Source organism: Dermochelys coriacea, chromosome 2 (assembly GCF_009764565.3).
Source record: "Dermochelys coriacea isolate rDerCor1 chromosome 2, rDerCor1.pri.v4, whole genome shotgun sequence".
Classification (NCBI taxonomy): Eukaryota; Metazoa; Chordata; order Testudines; family Dermochelyidae; genus Dermochelys; species Dermochelys coriacea.
The window spans coordinates 115,392,968-115,418,117 of NC_050069.1; the positions used below are offsets into that span (position 1 = coordinate 115,392,968).

At 41.9% G+C, this 25,150-nt stretch overlaps 1 protein-coding gene across 12 annotated transcripts in view; it reads right to left on the reverse strand.

Annotated features, from left to right (window-relative positions):
- The window catches only part of HIVEP1 (HIVEP zinc finger 1), a 201,857-nt gene that overhangs the window by 101,092 nt on the left and 75,615 nt on the right, over nucleotides 1–25,150 (reverse strand). The window contains exon 1 of one of the 12 annotated variants that reach the window (XM_038390713.2): nucleotides 24,494–24,617. The exons of the other annotated variants lie outside the window; for them this stretch is intronic. Within the exon in view, the coding sequence (XP_038246641.1) occupies nucleotides 24,494–24,512 (19 nt within the window). The 5' untranslated portion in view covers nucleotides 24,513–24,617. Of the gene's footprint in view, nucleotides 1–24,493; nucleotides 24,618–25,150 lie in introns of those variants that run through there. 12 annotated transcript variants of the gene reach the window in all.

Below are 25,150 nucleotides of genomic sequence, written 5' to 3' on the forward strand. Positions count from 1 at the left end.
TTAAAAACCTGATCCCTAGAGCACTGGTTTTCAAGCTGTGGGGCAAGGGGAACTAAGAGGTTATTGGGGGCGGAGGGGGGTGCAAAGACCTGACCGGTTAAGAATTTTTTTCTTGTTTCTTCAAAATATTGTTGATAAAATAAGAATTCCTCTCACTAGTTGAGTCTCCAGCTTCAGCTCCTGCTGTGAAGCCAGAAGAACAAGAAGGAAAGAGAGACGAGGAGTGAGGGGCATGGCCTCTCCCTACGTAGGACGTGTATGTGTGGAGGAGGGCTTTCCAGCTTACTGGCCTCTTCGAGGCATGCTCTCCCTTGGGAGCTAGTTCCTCCCTACTTGCACAGGCTCTTGTGCGTGCATGCCAGGGATCGCACCAGGGCCCAGGGCATGAGAAGGGGAGACGCAACCAGACTGCATTCTGATTGGGCCACACACCTGAAGAATGTCCTAGACAAGGGATCCTTGCAGGGCAGGGAGCATTAGGACATCCTGGCCAGGATGGGGTCCTGGACCCCGCACATCCATGGACATACTGTCTCTGAGAAAGAGGGGGGTGCACATGAGAAACAAATCTCCCAAAGGGGCGCAGAAAAACAAACAAAGAAAAAACAAAAAAAACTTTGGGGACCTCTGCCCTAGAAGCTATCGCTAACAGTACGTTCTTATGTGGCCAGAGGCAATTAATCTCTACCAGGAATTAAAATCTGCTGTTACTAAGAGCAAGGAACTCAATCCATTACTCACTCAAACCTGGCATGATTCATGGAGAGAGAAAATCACAAAGACAGACTTTACTCGTTCTAGCCAAAAAACATAGTAGATCATCAAAAGACTTCCTGGAGATTCCAGCCTCAGCAAAAAGAGAGTTTCCAGTCACCACAATCATCATCACACCCAGCTAGTGGCTAATGGTCATATACAGAACTTGGGTAAGTCTTTCAGCTGTGTAGATTATATAAATATGGAGTTCCTACTTCACCTAGGACCAAAAGCTGGCTGCTTTGGTTCCTCAACCAGTGTCTCCAGGATAATTGCATCCCATAAATCTGGTGCAAGGCAAAGTTCGTAGACATTCTGAAACCAGGAAAACCACTCTATGGAACCACCTATCTCCTTTGTGTCACGAACAAGACTGACTCTGAGGCATATCAATAAGACTATTGAACCACAACTGCCCTTCATTCAGTCTAGCTTCCGACAAGGACTGCATAACCAAGATCAAGTAATTTGCCTAACACAAGACATTGAAGATGCCTTCGAGAAGGGCAAGAAGGTTGGCGCTGTTCTGGTTGATCTGTCACCTCCATATGATACTGTTGACCAGCAAATTGTTGCAGATTATTTCTTGGTGTGGTTCATTATGGAAACGATAACGAATCAAAACTTCATTTTGAAAACTGGAGACAGTCAGCAAACATAGGCATCTCCATAACGCAAGGATCTGTTCCCCCTCTTCTCCTTTTAGACATAGGCATTTATGACCTAACAACAACTAAGGCTGATAAGTACATATATGTAGATAACATACAACTTGCTGATGTGGTAAACAAATATACAAACACTGAAGAGCCACTCATCCAGAACATGAATGCTCTGGCCACTTGCCTTTGTCAGCAGAGACTTACATTATGTGAGTCTAAAACGGTGGCCACAACCTTCTATCTGAAGAACTGCGCAGATATCCAACCCATACAGGCTGTGTTAAAGATTTCACTCCCTTTCCAGCCAGCTGACACTTACTTAGGAGTGAAACTGGACTGCACTCTAACATATTGGTCCTATCTAGAATAAGTGAAGAAAAAGATCACCTCCCACATTTCCTTGATCCAGAAGCTAGCCAGGACATCCTGGGGAGCACAGGCAAGTGTTTTACAAACCTCAGTCCTAGTACTGGTATTTGCTCCAATGGAATATTGTAGAGCAGTTTGGGACAGAAGTTGGCATAAGTGTCTCGATCTGGAACTGAATACAGCCACCCATGCCATTAGTGGTTGTCTTAGCCACACATTAACATAAAATGTATACATGTTGATTCATCTTCCGCAGAACTTTGATGAGATGCTGTTTCCCTTAAAACTGCAAGAGGGCTATGACAGATGAAAACAGCCTGCTGCATGCAAGGCTAACAATGGTTCCAATAAGGGCAAATAAGCAATACACGCTTCCTATAAGATCTGCCCACCTCCAGAAGAAAACACCTACATTTGCAGTTCCTGCTGACTTGCCATGACTGAATTCTAAACATCCTTTTGTAACAAACATTCATGTCCAGTGCTAATGGCCTAGTGCCAATCTTGGATGAACAACAGAACATCAGGGCCAACAGCTATGTCCTCGCAGAGTGGCAGAAACTCAGAGAGAGAGACAGGTATGCGGATGAATTTCAGAATCCCCAACTCACATCGCCTTTTGCAATCTGGAACGCATATCCTAGACCAGACTTAACAGGCTGCTGATGGGAATAGCAAGAATGGCAGCCACAATGCAGATATGATTGGCCCAGTTTTCACAGCATGACTATGCAGCAGCGCTGCAGACCGTCAAACAATTAGAAGTGCACAGTCAGAAAACTGCAACTCCTCGCTATCCTTGATGATGCAGCAGTTAGATGGCTGAACAATCTAGATATCAACTTGTGAAGCACATGAAAAAAAGATTATATATATACACACTACTACAGTGCACGTGTACCACAGATTCAGGAACAACTTTAACCCTTTTGAGAGAAAGCATAACCAAAAAGGTTATGAGAAGGTACAGAAATTTTACTTTCACTATAAATTTTTTCTTCACAGAACCTGCAGTAATTCACAATATTGCCACCACAGATAACAAGTGAAATTGTTTAATTATGTCTAGTCTGGGGGCAAGTGTGATTGGGACCACAAAGATATTACAATAACCCACTGTCTAGTAGTGCTTCATTCAAAAAAAACCCCTAACAAACAAAACAAAACACAAAAAAACTTATTCAACATTAAAAAAATGTTTTCTGTATCATCAAAAGCAATGTAGAAGCCACCTATTATATTTTCAAATCAAAGGATTCATTTTTAAAGTACGTTTCCAAATACAAGAGTATTAAACAATATGGGGGAAGGGCTCCCTTTCGTTATACCAAAATGTTTAGCTTACACTTCACTCAGAAATTCTGCCTTATGGCTTTCTTACTTTGTTTCCCATCTATATTATTGAGGACACTTATCCTACCAATGATGAACCAGGTTTTCATTTAAAAAAAAAAAAAAAAAAAAAAAAGATTTCAAAACTGCTAGCCTATTTGTCTGAATTTTGTTATATGTAAAACATGGACCGCTATTATGTTCCATCCAAAATATATCTTAATCATATGAGTGCAAACAATGAAAGGACTGCTGTCCAGACTGGTAGACCTAAAGGGGATTTACAATATTTATTTTGGGTTACACATGCTCATGTGATGACAGCCAATTAATGCTGTGCCATCCCTTGCACTGTACCCATTGTTTCCTTGGTTCTGAGTAGCAGATCATTGAAATATAGAAAAAAAAAAAAAAGGGTGATCCGAGTGCTTAGGAGAGCACAAGTCACCTATTTCAATACATGGCCTGCTCACAGGACATGGGCAAATAAGCAAAATCCAGGAATGGCTGGTTAACCATCAAGCAATCTTTACAATTAAATAAAAAAGCAATATACTAAAATGCCTAGGCAAAAGAGTACTACAACAAGAACGCTGTGACTTAACTCCAAATGCTCTTGATTTTACTGTTTTGTCTTATTCTGATCCGGCACTAAACCATTACTTAGCTCCATATCACTCTGTCTATATACGTGTGGGGGGATGAGGGGGCGGTTGTCTCTCTCACTATAATAATATGACTACAGCAGTTCATGATGCTTACTGCGTAAGGCTAAACCCAAGTGCAGTTTATCACCTTTTACAATCTGCTTGTAGGTTTTTGACTGTAGTGATTTTGGAACAAGTTTTGCATTTTTATTACTTATAATTAAATACATACTTAGTTTCTATTACTATTGTTTAAAATGAGAATAAAAATACAATTAACTGAGATTTTAAGACTTCTCAAATTGGTACTAATCAAAAGATTGTTTTGACCTTACAACCACATTAAAATTTAAAATGTGTGTCATTTTAGAGGAAGATTTTGCTGTACATGTCAGTATACTGGATGTATTTTTGGCTTAATTTTTAAATATAGTTTTCCTTTAATTACATACGTTTTCAAACCAGTTATATAAAAATATGTAAAATTAATTCCTATTGTTAGAGACACAAAGTGGATGACGCAATATCTTTTGTTGGAACTACTTCCATTGGTAGGGTTGCCAACTTTCTTCTCACACAAAACCAAACACCCTTGCCCTGTCCCGCACTCCACCCCTCCTGAGACCCTGCCCAGGCCCCACCCTTTCTGTGAGGCACCGTCCCCACTCACTTCACCCCCCCCCCGCCCCGCCCACTCTCACCACCCTCATTCACTCGCTCATTTTCACTAGACTGGCTCAGAGGGTTGGCATGCAGGAGGGGGTAAGGGCTCCGGCTGGGGATGTGGGCTCCAGGGTGGGGCCGGAAATTAGGAGTTTAGAGTGCGGGAGGGGGCTCCAGGATGAGGCAGTGGGTGGGGATGCAAGAGGGGATGAGGGCTCTGGCTGGGGGTGCAGGCTCTGGAGTGAGGCCAGGGATGAGGGGTTTGGGGTGTAGGAGGGTGCTCCGGGCTGCAACAGAGGGGTTTGAAGGGCAGGAGGAGGATCGGGGTGGGGTGCAGGCTCCGGGCAGCACTTCCCTCAAGCAGCTCCCGGAAGCAACGGCATGTCCCCTTCTGGCTCCTATGTGGAGGCGCGGCCAGGCGGCTCTGCATGCTGCCCCATCTGCAAGCACTGACCCCGCAGCTCCCATTGGCCAGGAACCATGGTGGGGGCAGTGCTTAGGATGGGGACAGCGTGAGGAGCCCCCTAGCTGCCCCTACGCGTAGGGGCCGGAGAAGGGACATGCCAACTGCTTCCCATGAGCTGCGCAGAGCCTAGAAGGGAGCCTGCCAGCTCTGCTGCGCGGCATCGCCAACCAGACACTCAACGGTCCGGTCAGCACCAGAGCTGCCAGGATCCCTTTTCGACTGGGTGTTCCGCTCAAAAACCGGATACTTGGTCACCCTATCCGTTGGTCAGAGAGAGAAGCACAACATTTGAGATAAACAATATGTAAAACTAAAACTGCAGATATGAAATTCAGCAAAACAGTGCAATCATAACTCAATTTAGTCATCTGCTTTTGACAAGCTGAGTATTTTTCTCTGTGAGGCCATTTTGCTAAATTAAACAATGTATTAACCTTCTTTGTTGTTCTGCAAAACCTTCCGAATTTGATATACTGAACAATATTAAATTTTACTTTTAAATATAATTATATTGGGCGTGATGCTTAAAATAAAATTTCACCGAAGTTTCCTTTAGTTATATTAAAGCTAAAAGTGATTGGTATTCTTCACATATACAACTATAGTATATGCAAACAGTGACATCTATTTGTTAGTTGTGTACACTGAACCATAAAATACATTATTTGAAAATGTTACAACTGACTTAGTCTTCATCTTTTCTATAAATTCCATAACCAAGGACACTGTATGAAATGGAGCCAATAGACATTTGCATTTATGAGATACCGATTTTTAAATGCCCTATGGATGTATACAGAGAAGGCGCAAGTTAAACCTGACCATCATTTCTAATGTCTAAGTATTACACCAGCAGTTCTCAAACTTTAGCAACCCAACAACCCCCATTTTGACTTAAAAATTTTTGGGGACCTCCAAGCCCCACCGCTCAGCCCTTGCCCCACCCCCTTCCCCAAGGCCACACCACTGCCCCCACCCCTGCCCACTCCACCCCCCCACTCGCTCGCCTCCACCCTCACTCACTTTCAATAGGCTGGGGCCCCAAGGGGTTGGAGTGCAGGAACTGGTATAAATTAATTTATTACTGAACAAGTTACACTGTCTTGCAACTTCCTAGTCAGTACTCCTCCATTTTCAATAAGTGCTAGGATTTGTTGAGTTGTTGCTCTGATGACCAGGAGATTGCTCAGCAATGTTTGGTCACTGAGTTGATGGCATGAACTCTCACTTAACAGAGTGGGCCCCATGCCATCTTCCACACAGGTCTGGAGCAGATGCAGCTGCATGCGACTTGTGGATACCCAGCTGAATACAGTGATGCGGTGCATTATGGGAACTCTTAAGTCATCTCCAACATCCTGGCTACCTGTTCTGTCTAAGAATCGCTCCCCCGCTGATACACCAAACTGCTGTGACAGTCCGCAAAGCTCAGTGAATCCAGGAAAACAGATGTTTTTCTATTCACCAAGACTTTGACAATGCCCCCCTGCAACGTCTTAAAGTCCTGCAAGCCTTTCTGGGAACATTAGTTTAGCCTCATACAACCAGGCTATGATCAGAAGGAGGCTTGGAAAGCAGATTGGGCTAAACAAGACTTAAAAAATAAGCACCTTTTGGCGGATCCCATGCAGAAGGTTCCTGGGTTTGACCTTCCGCAGTCATCTTCTGCATCATCTTAACCAAATTTGAACAAACCATGGTAGATGCAGATATCTAATGCACAAATGAAAAATCAAGGACTCCCCGGTGTGCAAGTGTAGTTCCCATCGAACATATCACTACCTACTGCCCAATTTATAAATATGAAGGAGGCATTACTGCAATAAATTCTGCTATTCCTGATGTAGCCATTTGGCGCCGATCAACTTATGAAAGAAGAAGTAGTAAATGCTAGTAGTGCATTTTGGTTGCAACTCCCAGACCCTTGTGAGCTTAGACAGTTCCTGTGAACTTTCCTCTAGTGCAAGTCACTAAGTGAGAATCTGTTAATGGCATCTGATGGACGGGAAGTTCTATTGGCATTCTTAACTTGTAATCTTGTTGGGTCAAGGACCATCTTTTTGTTATGTGCGGTACCTATCATAAGAGGGCTGTCATCCTTGGTTAGTGGCTTCTAGATGTTACTGTAATACAAACAATAATAATCTTTTTATGTAGCTACTGGACCTGCTGATTGTAACATCAGTTTGAAGCCTCTAGTTCCTTTTGGACTCCCCAGTGCTTTTGGATACTCAAATATACACTGAAAAAGGCTCACTTAGAGCTGGGCAGAAGACTGTGCTCCATTCTATCAGACATAGATATGTCTATGGTAATCCCATATACTTGTGACCTCCACGGATGCCTATACAGTAACTCATGATCGATCTATATCCAAAGCCCACTGAAGTAAGTAGAGAGATTCCCAGTGTTTTCAAATGGACTTTGCATCATGCCCTATGTCTAAGAATGAATCCACACATCTTAAAAAAAACTAACTAGTACAAAATACAGCATTCCATTTACTTAGTAGCACTACTATGGTGAACATATCACCCTGGTGCTCTAAATACAGAGTTCAATTTAATCTCTGATCTAAAATTCAAAGACTGATTTAGTATGCTGGATTGCCCTTGGATGCAGACTTTATTATAACATTCGTATCTGTTCTTCATGGCCAAATTCCATTTTGAGCTGTAGAAAAAGGCTTTTTTCTTCACTGACTCACACTCTCTCTTTCCAAATGGAGATATAAACAGTCCAAGAAGTTGACTTGTGAGAGAGTAGACTCAACCATGTCTCAGAGGCGCTGACATCTTTTATCAGTGATATGGCAAAAAGGGCAGTTGTCTCTGGCACTGAAGCTTGCTAGCATATATAGCTGCATTTTTCATCGGAAGCTTGAGGACCTGCCATAGGATGGAGAGATTCTCTTTGGAGGCAAGGATGGAAACAGAGGAGGTTCTCATGAAGGCCAAGGTCACCCTTAGTTCAGCCTACAGATCTGAAAGTGAACAATCTTCCCGATGTATATATAGAGAAAGGGAAATTCACTGGCCAGGAAGCCAACTTACATTTTTAATGGGTTCCCACTATATCAGACTGAAAGCATTCTTCCTCCTCTCCAGCAAAAGCCTTCCTGCAAGAGAGGCTTCCGCCACCCCCCTCCTGGCCTTGAAATCTGTGAATGGCCCTGATTATCTTGGGCATCTGGGTACTCTGCATTAGACAGTGAAGTTACAAAAACGGAGAAATTTCTCCTAGTCACAGCTTGCCACTTCAGGAATGCTGTTGAGTTCAGCAATATCAGGAGGAGACAGTACAGAAAATTCACTGCATCCTCGAAAAGAATGCCAGTAAGATAATGACACCACGCCTAAGTGGTGTCATATTATATTTTTTGTACTCCCTCATATTCAAAAGGAGAGAGAGGCTCTGTCCTAGCAAATCCTGTGCATTGGAACTCCTTAATTTTTACCGTGTGAAACCTCTCTCTCCTTTCATAGCCTTGGAGTTCAGGGTTTCTTTTCCATGTTGCTGAAGAAGAGAGAGGTAAGCTGGCCAGGATAGTCCCTGTTCTTTATTTCCCATACTTTTCAAATGGCTGCTTTGCTGGAGGAAAGAAAAGAGGCTAGGGAAGCTCCATCTCAAAGCTGGATAGAGCTAGACATTAAAGTACTGGCTGTCACTTTGGTAGCTTCTCTCAAAATGCAGTCTCAGGAAAAGGGAGGAAAAGTGTAGAGGTGTAAAAGCAACAGTAGTTGAAACAATATGGTACACTGAACCTCATTTTCAAAATCACAGTGCAGTAAGCACACATGAAACAACTGTGTAGCACAGCGTTCCTCAAACTAGGGTCTGCGGACCCTCAGGATCCCCAAGGGTACTCCAGGGGGTCCGCGAACCCCATTGATCAACTCCTCCCCTCTCCCTCCCTCGCTCCCAGCACCTCCTTCATGCTGGGGAAGCTGGAAGGGAGGGGAAGGAGCAGGGAGCCCTCCCACGCACCGCTCCTGGAAGCGGCCAGCACACCCATGCGGACCGGGGGAGGGGAAAAGGGGGCCTCCGTGCGCTGCCCCCGGCCCGAATGCCGACTCTGCAGCTCCCATTGGCCGGGAACTGCAGCCAATGGGAGCTGCGGGGACAGCACCTGCAGGCAGGGACAGCACATGGAGACCCCCCTGCCCCCCCCGCCTAGGAGCCACTGGCAGAAGGATTGCTTTCGGGAGTCACTCAAGGTAAGCGCCGCCCCCCTCACCCATCCCCCAACGCCCTGCCTCAGCCCAGAGCCTGCACCCAAGCTCCCTCCCAGAGCCTGTACTCCTCACTCCCTCCCACACCCAAACTCCAAGATTATTTATTTTTAAAAAGGGAAAATCCTAGTAAAAACAGAGTTTTCAAAAAATAGAATATGCCACAGATAGTTGAGGAAAGCCTTCAAACTACCTCCCTACCTGGGACCGAGTGTAACATTTTATCAATTATGGGTCTGTGGACCCATACTCATCACAGTATGGAAATAGGCACCCACATTCCAATATATGGTTTGTGCATCGGATGCACAACATGACATCAGCTCTTTCAAATCTATGTAACATAGAAGAGGCAATGAAAGTTTCAACTTAACAACAGATGTTGACTTGAGTCAACTTTCTTCGTTACTACTTAAGAGAAAAAATAATGCTAAACCCCATAAGGGAAAAAATAAAATGAATTTTAATGTAAATTGGAACAAACTTGGAGTTGTCATGCTTTGCAAGTCCAATTTCCATTACATTTCTATTGTTCAATCTGTGTAACCAAAAATATATTTTAAAAAACATTCTAAGCCTCTGTTAAGCAACTTGTGAACATGAACAAGGTAAGTAGAAGAGAGAATAAACAGTAGTATACCAAGTAACTGTCAGAATGCTGCTGTATGCAGAATATCAGAAGTAATATTGCCATATCAAACAATTGACTGACACAGTATATTATTATAAACAACATTTGGGCTTGCTTTGCAGATTTCTGATTTTGTTTCGTCAAGTCAAGTCTGGCTACAATACAACATTTACAGGATTTTGCTTTAATAATATGTCAGTGTTTTATTTATTTTAAAAATACAGTTTAAAAGAGGATCTTGCAAAATCATTGGTGATACCACAGTAAAGCTTGGTTGTTGGGTGTAGTGTGCTGGTTGGTGGCTCTGATATACAGGAGGTCAGATTAAATGATCTGGGGGTCCCTTCTGACCTTGAACTCAAGGATTCTAAAATTCATGTGGCAGAAAAGAGACAAAGCTACAGTAAATCTCACTGTTGAATGCATATTGGGAATATTCTGTACAGACTGATAAGAATCTTCACATTCTCTAACAGTCAGTTAATATTATACTGTTAATCCTTGGTGATATAAATTGGATGTGATGTAATAAGATATAGTGTTCCTTAAAATTCACAGACAAAAACTAGGATAAGATGGAGTTAGGGCTGAGAGTAAACGCACCCAGGAAATTTAGGTAAGGTTAAATTTAAAATAAATTCAACATAGTAAGGTATGCAAATACACAGCTGAAGTACCTCAACAACCTTAACTCAGCTCTATAGTAACACCATGAAATAATTGTCTGATTATGATTAAGGCATCTTAGTGTTTTTGATTGTGATGGAATATGCCCTTGTATTCACATCCTACACACAACTATAATAATCTTTGTAATGACATATCTTGTGAGGTATCATTTGAAAAATCAATTTACTAATCAATAATATCATGCTAAAATGCATGTAGCAACATGTTTGTAAAGTTATGAACATAAGCTGAAATCATGACTGAAGTGTGTTTCCAAGGTAAGTCGAGAGAGTGGCTAAACCAGTTTCTCAAAGACAAAGGGCAAGCTGATGCCCCCAGCGAGGCATCAACAAAGCTATCACCTATCAAGTGGCCATTCTTTGGCAAGAAAGGAGGGCAGGTATAAGGATCTGCAACTTAGCAAAGAAACAGCATGACATCTCCTTCATCCACCAGTCCCCTGTATCTTGATTCTCACCCAGAAATGCTTTTCAAAGAGGGGCTGAAACTATAAAAAGGAGGGGCAAACATCCCAATGCACTCCTCTTTCTCTCTGCCCATCTCATTCTCTCCACCTGAGAAGATAAAGGCAACAGCTATTGGACTCTGGGGGAGAAGTCCTGACCTGCAAGTTTGTTCAGTAATGCTGTTGGAAGCATGTGGTGAGAAACTTTGCTTTGAATTCTGACCTTTATGCCTCATTGCTTGTACTCACATAAAATCTCTTTGTAGTTAGTTAATAAATGTTTCATGGTTTTGTCTAATCCAATGTGTTTAACTTAAAATGTCTGCGTAACTCCATTTAAGGTGATAAACTGGTGTATATTATTTCTTTAAAGGAATAATGAACTTAATATATTTGGGCTGTCCAGGAGAAGGCTGGGCAATACAAGACATATACTTCTGGGGACAGTCCAGGACTGGTAATTCATTGGGATCACCTTGCAGTATTATCCAGACTGGCAAGAGCCAGCATGTAACCCAAGTGTGGCTGGCAGGCTGCAGTTACACACGGACACTCAGGGTATGAACTGCATGCTGGAAGGCTGTTTGGAAGTGGTCCAGCTGGGAGCTATTACCAGTAAGGCATTGTCACTAGTCTGGATTGTACCCTGGTACGTCACAGTGATCCCAGATTTCTATACCTTGAGATGTTCATACCATATGAGACTGAAGCCAAGCTGCACTCAGGCAAGAAAGTGGCCTCCTGCATTGTGAGGAGGAGGAGCATTGAGCTAGTTGGGAATTTTCTGAACAAACATTTTTTCTTGAAAAATGTTGATTCCTACAAACAAACTGTTCAGAGGAAAGGGTTGGTTTGGATTAATCTCCCAGTTCAGAATTTTTGAAAAAACGGTTCAAAAAATGTTGAACTGTCCAGTTATGACATTTTCTAAACAAGAAGCTTCATTTTTTTATTTGAAGTTACTTTTCTTTTTGAAATTTTAGTTAATTTGTATACGAATAAAAAAGTTACCTTTTTAAAAAAAGGTTGAAATTGAAATGAAATGTTTCAAAAATTCCCTAAACAAAACATTTTGACTAACTGAAACCAATTTTTTTTTGGATGGTCAGTTAAAAAAATTGTGATTTCAACTTTTTGTCTTGTTTTTTGTCTTGAAGAAAACAAATTTGACTTGTCGAAACCTTTATGGGACAAGTAAACCACTTTCTGCACAGCTCCAGTGGAGAAGAACACTCTGAGGAGCGGGCGAAAGAGGCAGAGACCATTATTGCAAAGGACAGCCTATGGCTTCAGTTTCATTGTGAATAATGGAAAATGGCAGCAATTTGAAAGACAGTAATACTTTTTAGAATTCTTTGAAAATTAACTAGCTAGCACTGCTGAAAAAGAAACTTTCAATTATGAAGAAAAATGGCCAAAAAAACCCAGTACAAAAACAAAAGTTCTTCAAATGTAACCCCTGCAGGACATTTCAATGAGTTACCAATAAGGGAAGCTTAAAGACGACGTTATCCTGTTACTAAGATAATAAGGCATGCACACACACAAATGTTTGACGTCTAGTGCTAAATTTTTACAAGACCCATTTTAAAATTAAACTCAACTGAAACATTCATAGATTTACTTGTAAGGTTTCAGAAAAATTATTCCACAAAGTGTTACAATTTTGGGAAGGCTAAGTTTTATCTTTCACACAACAAAGAAGATGACTAAAATGTAAAGTTCAACTCCAATTTAAGTGTAGATCTGCAAATGGTGCTTCCACAATATTCACCCTCCCTCTCTCTGCCATATATACACAGACACACACACTCATTCTATGCATATTTATATATAATTACATATCCAATATGCATATGTATGTTTTCTATTTTTCAGGGAAGAACAATCGCTTTCATACTACCTACTGTTGACTGGAAAAAGTTTGATCAAACTGAAATGCCTTTTTTGGCCCCATACTGCAAGCACTCCATTCCAGCATAAAATCATTATAAAGAGAAGAAAGGAGTACTTGTGACACCTTAGAGACTAACAAAGTTATTTGAGCATAAGCTTTCGTGAGCTACAGCTCACTTAACCGATGAAGTGAGCTGTAGCTCACAAAAGCTTATGCTCAAATAAATTTGTTAGTCTCTAAGGTGCCACAAGTACTCCTTTTCTTTTTGCGAATACAGACTAACACGGCTGCTACTCTGAAACCTATAAAGAGAGGATAGCTGATGAAAAGTTCATGCTCTGGGAACTTAAAAATTTCCAGAACATAGGGAATTATAATGGCCAGAGGAAAGCAGAAATTGTTAAGCCAGAAAAGCCATGTGTACCCTGGGTGAAAACCCGACCCCACTGAAGTCAATAGCAACATTCCGGTGGACTTAATAGAGCCATGACAAAACCTCCTGGCATTCCATGAACTCTTCCAGCACTACAAACACCCACTTATCTATGGAAACTCTTGTTGCTACTTCTACTCCCCAATGGCAAGTGATTCTGTAGACCTGCCAAATTTCACACAAAGGTGTTGCTTCAGATTTCTTCTGGGATCCCACAGTGCAGACAAAAGCAGGAATGGACTGCAGTGGGAAATAGTCATCCTTATAGCAATATAAGCAGGTGGCAGGATGCACACCAGCAACACAGAGCTCTCTACACAGAGAGAGCAGGGTGAGGGAGGAAGTAACTGCTCTTGACTAAGCAGTCCAATGAGAGAAATGGAAGGAGTAACACACGCACGGGGGGGGGGGGGGGGGGCAGGAGAGAGGACTCAGGTACTAGACTGGATCTCGAAGATATCAGACTTTAGTTCGTATGTCTGCCACAGATTCCCAGTATGACCAAAGGCAAGTGGCAATCTCTCTGTGCCTGAGCTCCCAAACTGTAAAACAGAGATAATATTTCCATACCTCATAGGGTTGTTGTAAGGATAAAGTCATTAATGTTTCTGAGGAGCTCACTCGGTATATTGATGGAGCCATATAAATCCACACACATCAGCAATTTACTGCCATCAGCCTACGGGGAAGAAACTTTTGAATTCACTCCTTAATTGCTCTTAATATTTTTACAGTGCACACAAAGTTGAAGGTTGTTCACATTTCTGCTGTCTGACCATGTGTTACTATTACGCAGCCCTTATGGCGTACTAGCTCCTCACTGAGGCTATGTCTACACCTTAAACTCTAATCGGCACAGCTGTGCCACTGTAGTGTTTCAGTGTAGACACTCGCTACAGCAATAGTTCTCCCTCACTGTGGTTAATCCCACCCCTGAGAGATGTAGCTATACTGATGTAAGTTTTCAGTATAAACTAGCCCATAGAGAAATTTCTTAAATGTTAAAGTACATATGTAGCCCAAGAATTTCAAAGCTGACTACTGATTTGAGGTGCCCAACTTCAGGCACATTAAAGGGGCCTGGTTTTCAGTGACTGGTTGCGCAGAACCTTATGAAAATTGGGGCCTTTTAAAGTTGAGTTACCTAAAATCACAGAGATCTGCATTAAAAACCTTGACCTCATAATATATCTTTGTCTTCTTTAGAAAGAATGTATAAACTATTCTAGTAAGCACAATTTATATCAGGCTACTTGGAAATTAGTCCTCTTCTAATTGTGTAGAATGTTATTTCAAAATTAAATATCTTACAAATATAGGCCAGGATTTTCAAGAGCACTCAATTTTTGTCTAATTCTGCTCCCAAAGAAACCAATGGTAAAACTCCCATTAACTACAATGGGTGCTGAATTAGGCCAATGCTAAATACTTTTTAAAATCCCACCCATTAAATTATTAAATTAAATTTCACCCCACCTGGGTAAATTTTCTACAAAAGCCTTCTTTTAAAAAAGGGTTCTGGGATAAGAAAGTTTATTATCTGGTACAAAGCTCTTGTGCATGCCTTATTATGTGAGGACATTTATTATTGTTTAATATTTATTTTACACCACCACCCAGAAAGTACAATCAAGATTAAGCCTCACTGTTTTATGCACCATACAGACATACAAGATGATGTGGTCCCTGTCCCAAAAACCTTAGAACAGTGGTGGACAACCTCTTCCCACAGCTCCCATTGGCCAGGAACGGCAAACTGCAGGAACTGGGAGCTGCGGGAGGGCCAGGCTGTGCTTGCAGACGGTCAATGTCAGCAAAATGTCTTGCGGCCCACAATCAGATTATCCTGATGGGCCGCAAGTTGCCCACCACTGCCTTAGAATGTAAAAGATCAGAACAGCATGGTGGGATAAGATTTTTTTTTTAAAAAAGGAAATTATTATTATTATTTAGCATTTATTTTATTTTTCTATTACATCATGTGTGTCGCAATCCGCTCATTCTAGATCTGAAAACACTCCACAGTGCCTGATTTGGGAGACCCCAAAAAGGGACCCCAAGATTACCTTAATTTGGCATGACTCCCCACCTGGCTATTGCAATTTTTTTCTTGGCTAGTAGAACAGTCCATTAGAAGAGCAGACTACCCCACAAACCGCCACAAGCTTCCCCCTGTTGCTCAGACATTATAAACTCTCCATAAGTAGGAATTAAAGCAAATTTTACAAAGAATAAAAAAGCTTTCGGATCATTCTGGAACAAACTTGCTATATGAATATATGCTATTATGATATTATATTAAGGGAGGGATTTTCAACAGCATAATTAGGCACCTAATGCCATTTGTGCCTTTGGAAAATCTCCTCCTAAACAATTTGTCGCTGTCCTTTCATAATCCTCCTCAGCAACTACTTAGGAGACAAGCTGGGAATGGATGAACCAACACAGATATTTCTTCCATTGTTCTAAAGAAGAATACTAGGTTTAGTGAGGCCAAGTTCTGTCACACAGCTTCTCCAATGCCTTCGAGCAGTATGGGGATTTATATTCAAATCACAGTATGCAGAGTACAAAGGAGCCAACAATCCCCATTTGATTAAGGCTGTCATTTACTCTGGTATAATTACATTGACGGTTGCAAAGATCTCCTATTTTTAAAATGTTTCACAAACATTTAATTCACTTCTCATGATGACAAGTGTTCAGTACACATGCCAATAAAATGATACAGAAATAAGTAAATACTGTTTATATGTAAAGAAATATAAACATCTCAAAAAACAAATCTACAAAGAAACACAGAAATGTAGGGCTGGACGGGACTTCAAGAGGTCATCTAGTCCAGTCCCCTGTGCTAAGGCAGGACCAAGTATACCTAGACTATCCCTGACAGGGGTTTGGCCAACCTGTAACAATGTTGGAGATTCCACAACCTCTCTTGGAAGCCTATTCCAGAGCTAACTATGCCTTGAGTTAGAAACTTTTACCCCCATCTTCCATGCTGCAGATGAAGCGGATTCCTTCTTGTTTCACCTTCAGCAGACATGGAAAACAATTTATCACAATCCTCCTTATAACACGCAATGTATTTGATGACTTATCAGGTCTAACCTCAGGCTTTTTTTTTTTTTTTTTTTAAAAGACTAAACATGCCCAGTTTTGGTTTTGTTTTTTTAAAAACCTTTCCTCACAGGTCAAGTTTTCTAATCCTTAAATCATTGTTGCTCTCCTCTAGACTTTCTCCAGTTTGTCCATATCTTTCTTGAAGTGCGGGGCCCAGGACTGGACACAATATTTCAGCTGAAGTCTCACCAGTGCTGAGTGAAACAGAACAATTTCCTCCCATGTCTTACATACGTCATTCCTCTTAATACCCCCAGAATTATATCAGCCTTTTTCTCAACTGCATCACATTGTTGGCTCATTTGTGAGCCACTATACCCTCCAGATCCCTCTACCTTCTATTAGTTATTCCCCATTTTGTAGCTGTGCATTTGATTTTCTTCTTCCTAAGCACAGTTCCTTTGCAACTGTCTTTACTGAATTCCATCTGGTTGATTTCAGACCAATTCTCCAATTTATCAAGGTAGTTTTTAATTCTAATCCTTTCCTCCACAGTGCTTGCAACCCTTCCCAGATTGGTGCTATCTGCAAATTTCATAAGTATACTCTCCACTCCACTATCCAAGTCATCAATGAAAATATTGAATTATACCAGACCCAGACCTGACCCCCGCAGAATCCTACCTAACATATCCTCCCTGTTTGACAGTGAGCCATTGATAACTACTTTTTCAGTATGGTCTTTCAACCAACTGTGTACCCACCTCATAGTAATTTAATCTTAATCACAAAAAACAAATCTAAATTGGTATCCCCTCTTGTTGGTTCAGCAACTACTTGATGAAGGAATCCATCAGCTCTCACATCTCGGAGCCCTAATTATTATTACTAGCACTTGTCCTCCAGTCTACATCTCGGAAGCTAAAGTCTCCCATGATCATGCAATTCCCATTAGTATTTACTTCATTAAAAACATTAAAGAGGTCTCTATCCATATCCAGATTGGATCCTGGTAGTCTATAGCACACCCCAAGCACTATCCCAGGGGAGGCTCTAGTAGCTTTCCTCCCCAATGTGATTTTTGCCCAGACAGACTCTGTCTTATCCATTCCATCGCTTATTTCTTTACAGTCTACCTCATCATTGATATACAATGCTACTCCACCACCTTTACCTTTATTTCTGTCTTTCCTAAACAGCACCTTCAAAACCTGTACTCCAGTTGTGACTACTATTCCACCATGTTTCTGTTATCCCTATAATATCTGGTTTCACTTCCTGCACCAGTAGATTCATAGATACTAAGGTCAGAAGGGACCATTCTGATCATCTAGTCTGACTTCCTGCACAGCGCAGGCCACAGAATCTCACCCACCCACTCCTATGAAAAACCTCACCCGTGTCTAAGCTATTGAAGTCCTTAAATCATGGTTTAAAGACTTCAAGGAGCAGAGAAGCCTCCCTCAAGTCAACCATGCTCCATGCTACAGAGGAAGGCGAAAAACCTCCAGGGCCTCTCCAATCTGCCCTGGAGGAAAATTCCTTCCCGACCCCAAATATGGCAATCAGCTAAACCCTGAGCATATGGGCAAGATTCACCAGCCAGATACTACAGAAAATTCTTTCCTGGGTAACTCAGATCCCATCCATCTAATATCCTATCACAGGGGATTTGGCCTATTTACCCTGAATATTTAAAGATCAATTACTTACCAAAATCCCATTATCCCAGTAGTTCTAGTTCCTCCATTTTGTTACCTAGGCTCCTCACATTGGTGTACAAACATCTTAATTTTTGCTGTTTGGCCTCACTCACTTCTTCACCCGATTAGGCACAGACATTCTACTACCAGTATCACCTATTAGACTGGTATCCACACTGCCCTTCCTCCTTATGTCCATTCTCCTATCCACAGCTGTATCCTTTCTTACTTCATTTTCTTCCTTCTCAATGTTAAAATCTGGCGTGGAGATTACCTGGACATCTCCCAACCATCTCCCCCAAATTCCTAGTTTAAAGCTCTCTTAATCAGTTGTGCAAGCCTCCATCCTAGAAGTCTATTTCCCTCCCTACTCAGATGGAGTCCATCCCGAGAGAACAGTCCTCTGTCCATGAATGCCTCCCAGTGGCCATACATCCCAAAGCCCTCTTATAGCACCACTGCCTGAGCCATCTATTGAGCATCATAATCTTGTTACACCTTTGTTGCCCTTCTCTAGGAACAGGCAGAATCCCACTGAAGAGCACCTGAGCCTCCATTTCCTTAAGCGTCTTCCCCAGCCTGGCACAGTCTCCCTTCATACGTTCCAGCAAGAATCTATCAGTATCAGTTGTTCCCACATGAAGGACAATCAGTGGATTCTTTCCTGTTCCCTTTAGAATCCTCTTCAACCTCAGGTCCACATCTCGTATCTTAGCACCCGGTAAACAGCACACCCTTTTGTTCTCTGGATCAGCTCTGGTTATAGGCCTGTCTATTCTTCTCAATAAGGAGTCCCCAATCACATAGATCTTCCTCCACTTTCTGAAATGTGTTGTTCCCAATACATTCCAAGAACTTGTTGGATACTGTTTTTTAGTATATTACTTTTCCAACAGATGTCTGGGTAGTTAAAAGCTCCCATTACTACAACGTCTTGTGTTTTGGATACTTCTATTACTTGTTCTAGAAATTCCTTATACACATCCTCAGCCTGATCTATAGTAGACCCTTACGATGACATCACCTCTTTTTTTTCCTCTTTTATCTCTACACAGTTGAAAGTCTCTGGTATGCCTCTCACCTCATTCTAGACCTCAGAACACATGTATACATTCTTGATTATAATGCAACACATCCTCCCTTTTCCCCCCTTGCCTGTCCTCCATACCAATATTCCAGTCATGAGATTTACACAAAGATGCCAATTAAGCCATAAGTTATCTTATATAATACTTCCAATTCTTCCTGTTTATTTTCCACACTCCTTGCAGTTATGTATAGACATCTAAGATGTGGAAGAGATTCCTCCACTATTTTCCCTCTTGTTGATCCTATGACTCTATTGTAATTTTCCATTTCCTCCCCATCATCTAACCCCCTGCTAAGGTCATCGTTTTTTATGCTTACCTGTGGGCTTTTGTCACCTGCCCCCTTTGAACCTAGATTAAAGCCTTCCTCGCAAGGTTGGCGAGTCAATGCACAAAGATGCTTTTTCCGCTTGTTGGTCAGGTGGACCTCATCTCTTCCCAGCAGTCCTCGCTTCTGGAACAGCAACCCATGTCAATGAAGCCGAAACCAAACCTTTCCGTCAACACCATCTGTGTAGCCAAGCATTCATCTGCAGGATGCGTGAGCTCCTGCCTGGCCTGGCCCTTTACCCTCAAAGGGCAGGATGGACGAGAATATAACCCATGCCCCCAACTCCTTCACTCTCGCTGCCAAGGCCCTGTAATCAGGGCCATACCTGGCAGTATCTTAGAACCCATGTGCATGTGTAGTGGTCATAGGGATGGATGAGCCTCGGAAACCTGTGATATCTTTGGTGTGGGCTCCAGTCAGGCAGCACACCTCCTGGGACACTAAGTCAGCAGATGCATGCTTCCATCCCACTCAGAAGGAAGTCCCCGACTGCCACTATCCTATGTCTCCTCCTCGTGGGTGTGGTGGCTGGGAGCCTCTCAGCCGTGGAGGCTGTATGGCATATAAGTTCTTGGTTGTAATGGATGGGGATCCTGGGTAGAGGATGAAACATGGTGTCCTATCAAAGGAGGTGGCAAGCAGCCTGTCTCCTTACCTTAGAACAGCTGGTTTTCCTTCCTCCCCGGGGCTGCTTTAGTATTTTCTAGTCAGCTGGCATCCTCCATCCTAGCTATCTATGTGCATCCTATTGATGAAGTCCTCATGCTATTGGATGCTATGCAGATAAGCCACTCTCCTTCACCTGCTTCCTGAGGGACTTCACCAAGACTCCTCTCACACTGGATGGCTCTGCTTGCCTGGCTTTCTTTGGCAGGCACCTGCAGGCCACATCCCCAGCAAATCAAGACCAGGATCTGACTAGAAGCCTCCAGAGCCAGGATGCCTGTCTGGCCAGTACCTCCACATGTGCAGGCAGTGGAAGAACTAGCAGTGCTGTTGGTGACATGCCATTTTCTTCCCCCTTGCCAGGAGCGGCGAGTTATATGGTCCCTGGTGCCCGGGCTCCAGGAATATTAAGAGCCCAAGGGCCCGGCTCCACCAATTTTTGGAGCCAGGTCTCTCTCCCAGCCCTGCCTGCCACCCCCACGTGCCTCCCCCAGCCACCGCCAGGCCCCGGAGCATCCCTGCTTCAAGCGGGCAGCTGCCCTGCCGCTCCACGCTGCCCTCGCTCACTGCCGCTGGCGGCCACTGCTGCCTACAACACAAGATCAGCACTGGCAGCAGGCTGAGGCGGCTGCTGCACCTGCAGAGGAAGGAAGTGCATACATGATCGGCAGCCTCCCCTCCATCGGCACCCACCAGGAGGTGATGCCGAGGGGGCTTCTGGGAGACGGAGTCTGGACCTCACCTGAGCAGCTGCTGGGGCTTGGATTAGCATTCGACCATGTGATCTGCCTCCCCGCCCCCCGCTCCCCACAGCCACCACTCCTGCCCCACGCTGGGCAAAGGGCAGCCCCATCCCCCGTGAGGCTACAGTGAGGGGCAGCAGGCTGCAGCAAGGGAGGAGGCCACATGTGATGGCACCCACCCATCACTGGGGAGGTGAGGAGGCTTCCTGGACCTGAGAGGGGCCCAGCCCACAGGAGCACGTGCAGTGACAGTGCCAGATGAGTGTGCTGCCCGGGGGAAGGGGAGAGGGGAAGAGGGCTGGGGGGGAACTGTGGAGTCCTCCTCTCTGGCCCCAGCCCTGGGGCAGCCTGCCTGCACCCCAAACTCCTCATCCCCGGCCTCGCCGCACCCCAGAGCCCGCCTCCGCAGCCAGAGCCCTCATCCCTCACACAACCCCACATTGTGCAGTATAGGAAAACTGTTAAATGCTTACTGTTAAAAAAGTCCATTTTTACATTATTTAAAAAATATATATCAGCTTACAAGGCAGGTGGGGGAAAGGGGGCAGGACTTGGACCCGTTCTGGGCACCACCAAAAATTATACAAACCTGCCGTCCCTGCCCCTTGCAGGTTCTTCCTTGTACCTGCAAGTCAAGGGGGAAAACAAAAACAAAAAAACAACCCCACCTTCCTGCCTTGCTCCACTGACAAACCTAGCTGGCTAAGTCCCTTAGTCTCCCAACTTCCTTCATCTGACCAGCTGCATAATCACATCACATTATATTGATCAGAAACATGCAAATCCAATGAGCTTTTAAAGACTTCAGAATCAAATCAGAAGATGGGGCATGTGTCACTTCCTTTACAGAGGAAGTATTTACTGAAATCCTACACAGTCAAAGCTTGTTTCAGAGTAGCAGCTGTGTTAGTCTGTATTCGCAAAAAGAAAAGGAGTACTTGTGGCACCTTCGAGACGAACAAATTTATTTGAGCATAAGCTTTCGTGAGCTACAGCTCACTTCATCGGATGCATTTGGTGGAAAAAAAAAAGTCAAAGCTTGCTGTCAAAAGAACCGCAATTAATTCTCCACTTTCAGCTGCATATGCCCAGTCCAGCCAAAAATAATTTTAAAGTCAAGGATCATCCATCTTCATTTGTTTTATAGCTTGCCAAGGTAACTGCCATTAATTTATCTAGTCTCAGGCTGAAATATTTAACAAAAAGAAGGCTTTTGAATAAAAAAATGGTGTTATTGGTATGCATGGTATGTCTTTAAATAAACAAATGTTATTGTTGTTGAATAACACTGCATCTTAAAAACCACAGTCAACAAGACCAATATAAAAAGTATCAAAATATAAAATATTCCCTTCTGCTAAAAGGCAGTTGCCTATTTTCACAAAAAAATTACACACATAGGTATAGGAAAACCCACTTACAAAAAATAATAAAAAGCATTATGTTTTGTGTGGAACTGCAGCATAAGCAGTATTTTCCAGTTAATTTTGCAAATTAATCTGTATTCAACCAAGAAGATACACCAGCAAGCAACATTATAATGTTTAAATGGCATTAAATTCTTTCAATAAACATGGTCTCTTATCTTCACATAAGATAAAATCATATGAAGAAAATGCTAGTTCAGAAATAATCTTTTTAAAAAAAAAAGCATGCCTGGCATACCAAATAAACATTCCAACAGCTAACAATCTAAGCTAATCAGACACTCTAGCAAGCTTTTAAAACAGAACTATTAAAATTCAGCATACTTTCAGTTACTATTATAGTTGTCTATAAATTAACTCCATTACTGTACCATGGCATTCAATCATTATCAAAAACGGTTTCTCATCTCTTTATAGCACTCCCCAGATGAACTATTGCATAACACTACTGCAATAAATCTGATGTTCCACTGTGCTGCTCATTTACCTATATTTTGGTGAAGCTGTTTTACACCATTTTTCAAATGCAGCATACGCTAACATTTTTAGAAAATAGACAAAAAGCAGAAATGAGAAAATAATAATTAAAGCAAAAATGCTTTTTCAGATGTTTTCATATAATAAATATGCAGCTTGCAGAAAAAATGCTCTGGCAGGTTGTCTCAATGGAACTTGGAAATAAAGATTTTACCTTGATCTTAAAACGGAATGTTAAAACCCATGTAACTTTTAAAAAGTCAGGCTTTCCCTATTTATACAAAAGACATTTATATATTTTGACATTCCATTAGTCTACTTTTCTCTTCTTCACCCTACAAGTTTTACAAAGGCAGAATTCCTTTAGTCATGTGTACCTTTTTTTTTTTTTTTTTGGGTGCACGCAACAGCCTGGCAACTAATAACAATTTTAGAGCAATTCTAATATAATGAAATGCTGTTATTGGCTGTTTATATAACAGTGAATTAACTCCCATTGGTATATTTCAAGAATTCATATCCATGGTGTATAAAATGTGACTCATAAGAGTTTGCTATTATAAGAGAAAAAGCTGCCTAGATTCAAGAGACTGCCTCTCAACCCAAATATGCTTAGCCTGCAGTTTCTGTCATGGAAGAAATTACTCAATTAACTGCAGACAACAAAAACAACAGGGTTATAACTAATGTACAGTAAATGCTCTGTGGGTGTAATGCAAACTCATTTCCCAGTAATATACTCCCTTACATTCTAACCCATTTCTCACCTAGCTTTTGCAAAAACAACTTAAGTATGTTACATTTACTTAGATTTTTTTCTGATCATCATGTTACCAGAAAAATAAGTTGCAAAATATTAGTAACTTGGTTAGGGCGCTCCCTCTCTCTCTCTCTCTCTCTCTCTCTCTCTCTAGTATACTCCCAAAGAAAATATTTTCAAAATATTTCTCCCACCTACTTCTAGACAGTAAATCACCTTTTTCAAAGTTAAAATCAAGTCCTATTATCTATGAAGTTTCTTCCCACAGTAATGTTTTCCTTGGCAGCAGCAAAGGAAGAGACTACAATGACAGTAATCAATAAATGATCACCTGTTTCTAGGAATTAAAAGCAGGAAAATACAAATACTCAAAAGCTTTAAAAGACCAGATTAACAACAGTCTCTCTCACTCTGATGCCCAGTGAGTATAGGGGTAAAACATTAATTATTAAAAATAACTAAAAGAAAACTTACCTAAGCAGACATATATACCTGCTTCCCGTCATTCCTTCCACTCACATTAAAATATTCATCAATGACTTGTTTTTTCGCCTAGACTGCTAGATAATTTGCCTGTAGCACTGAGCTAATGTTTGCTAACATCAGCGCGTTACAAATTTATTGCTGGTTACATGTTATCTTACAGCATAACATTTTTAGGATATACATTTGTCAGCACCATAACACAGCTTTTGCTGTATGATTAAATAAGAAAATAAAGAAAATTCAGAATCATATCTGCAGATTAAAGTTAAAACAAATCCAATTCTGCTACATGACAGCCAGACCTTAGCAGATGTTATCACAATGTATAAATATGTATAAATCCCCTTTTCATTAAAGCCTGCCAAATAGTGCAAACCAACCTTGTAGAAGGTGCTGTCACATCTTAAAAACACAGCCAACATGCAAATAAACATAATCCTCTTTACTCTCAAAGCTAATTCACATGCACCGCTTTATTTTTATTTTAATATTATGCCTATAAGAAGTATTTTAATAGTCACGTTACCAGACAGCTGACAGGTCATCCCCCTTTATCTGTGCCACAGCACACCTGAATTACCCTGCCACATCACATTACATTCAGAGTGCAATTCTAAAACAATCTCTCACAGGCTATGGGATCCTAGGAATCCTCCCCCGCTATCTCTCCATGGCAACAGTAGCTACAGTAAAGACAGTCTACCTCTTACGCAAGCGAAAAGAGTAAGAAACACGGCCAAAAGGCCACAAATGTCAGCAGTCAAAACATCACTCTCTCCCCTCCCCATTTAGTTTCTGCCTTAAAGAAATAGTAGTCTATATTTCTTTTTCCTTACATTTCAAATATCTCACCTTTTGCTGGGTGAGAAACAGCTTAAAGCAGACTTGGAAATTAGAGCTGCAACCCAAGTACAAATGGATAATACACCAACATTTTCAACGACAGATTTCCCCCCTATATTTTCACGTAACAAGTGCTTCAGCAGAATATCTTTAGCCTTACACAGAGATATTCTTGTAGACAAAAGAATTTTACAATGTCTATTTTAGGATTGTGGATACTGATTACTTTAGGATACTGCCACCAATCACCTTCTGAATGTTAAAATTTAACCCACAAATATATAATCTAAACTGTGAAAAAACTTTGTTTTTAATACCAAAGCAATTTACTCGGATATTT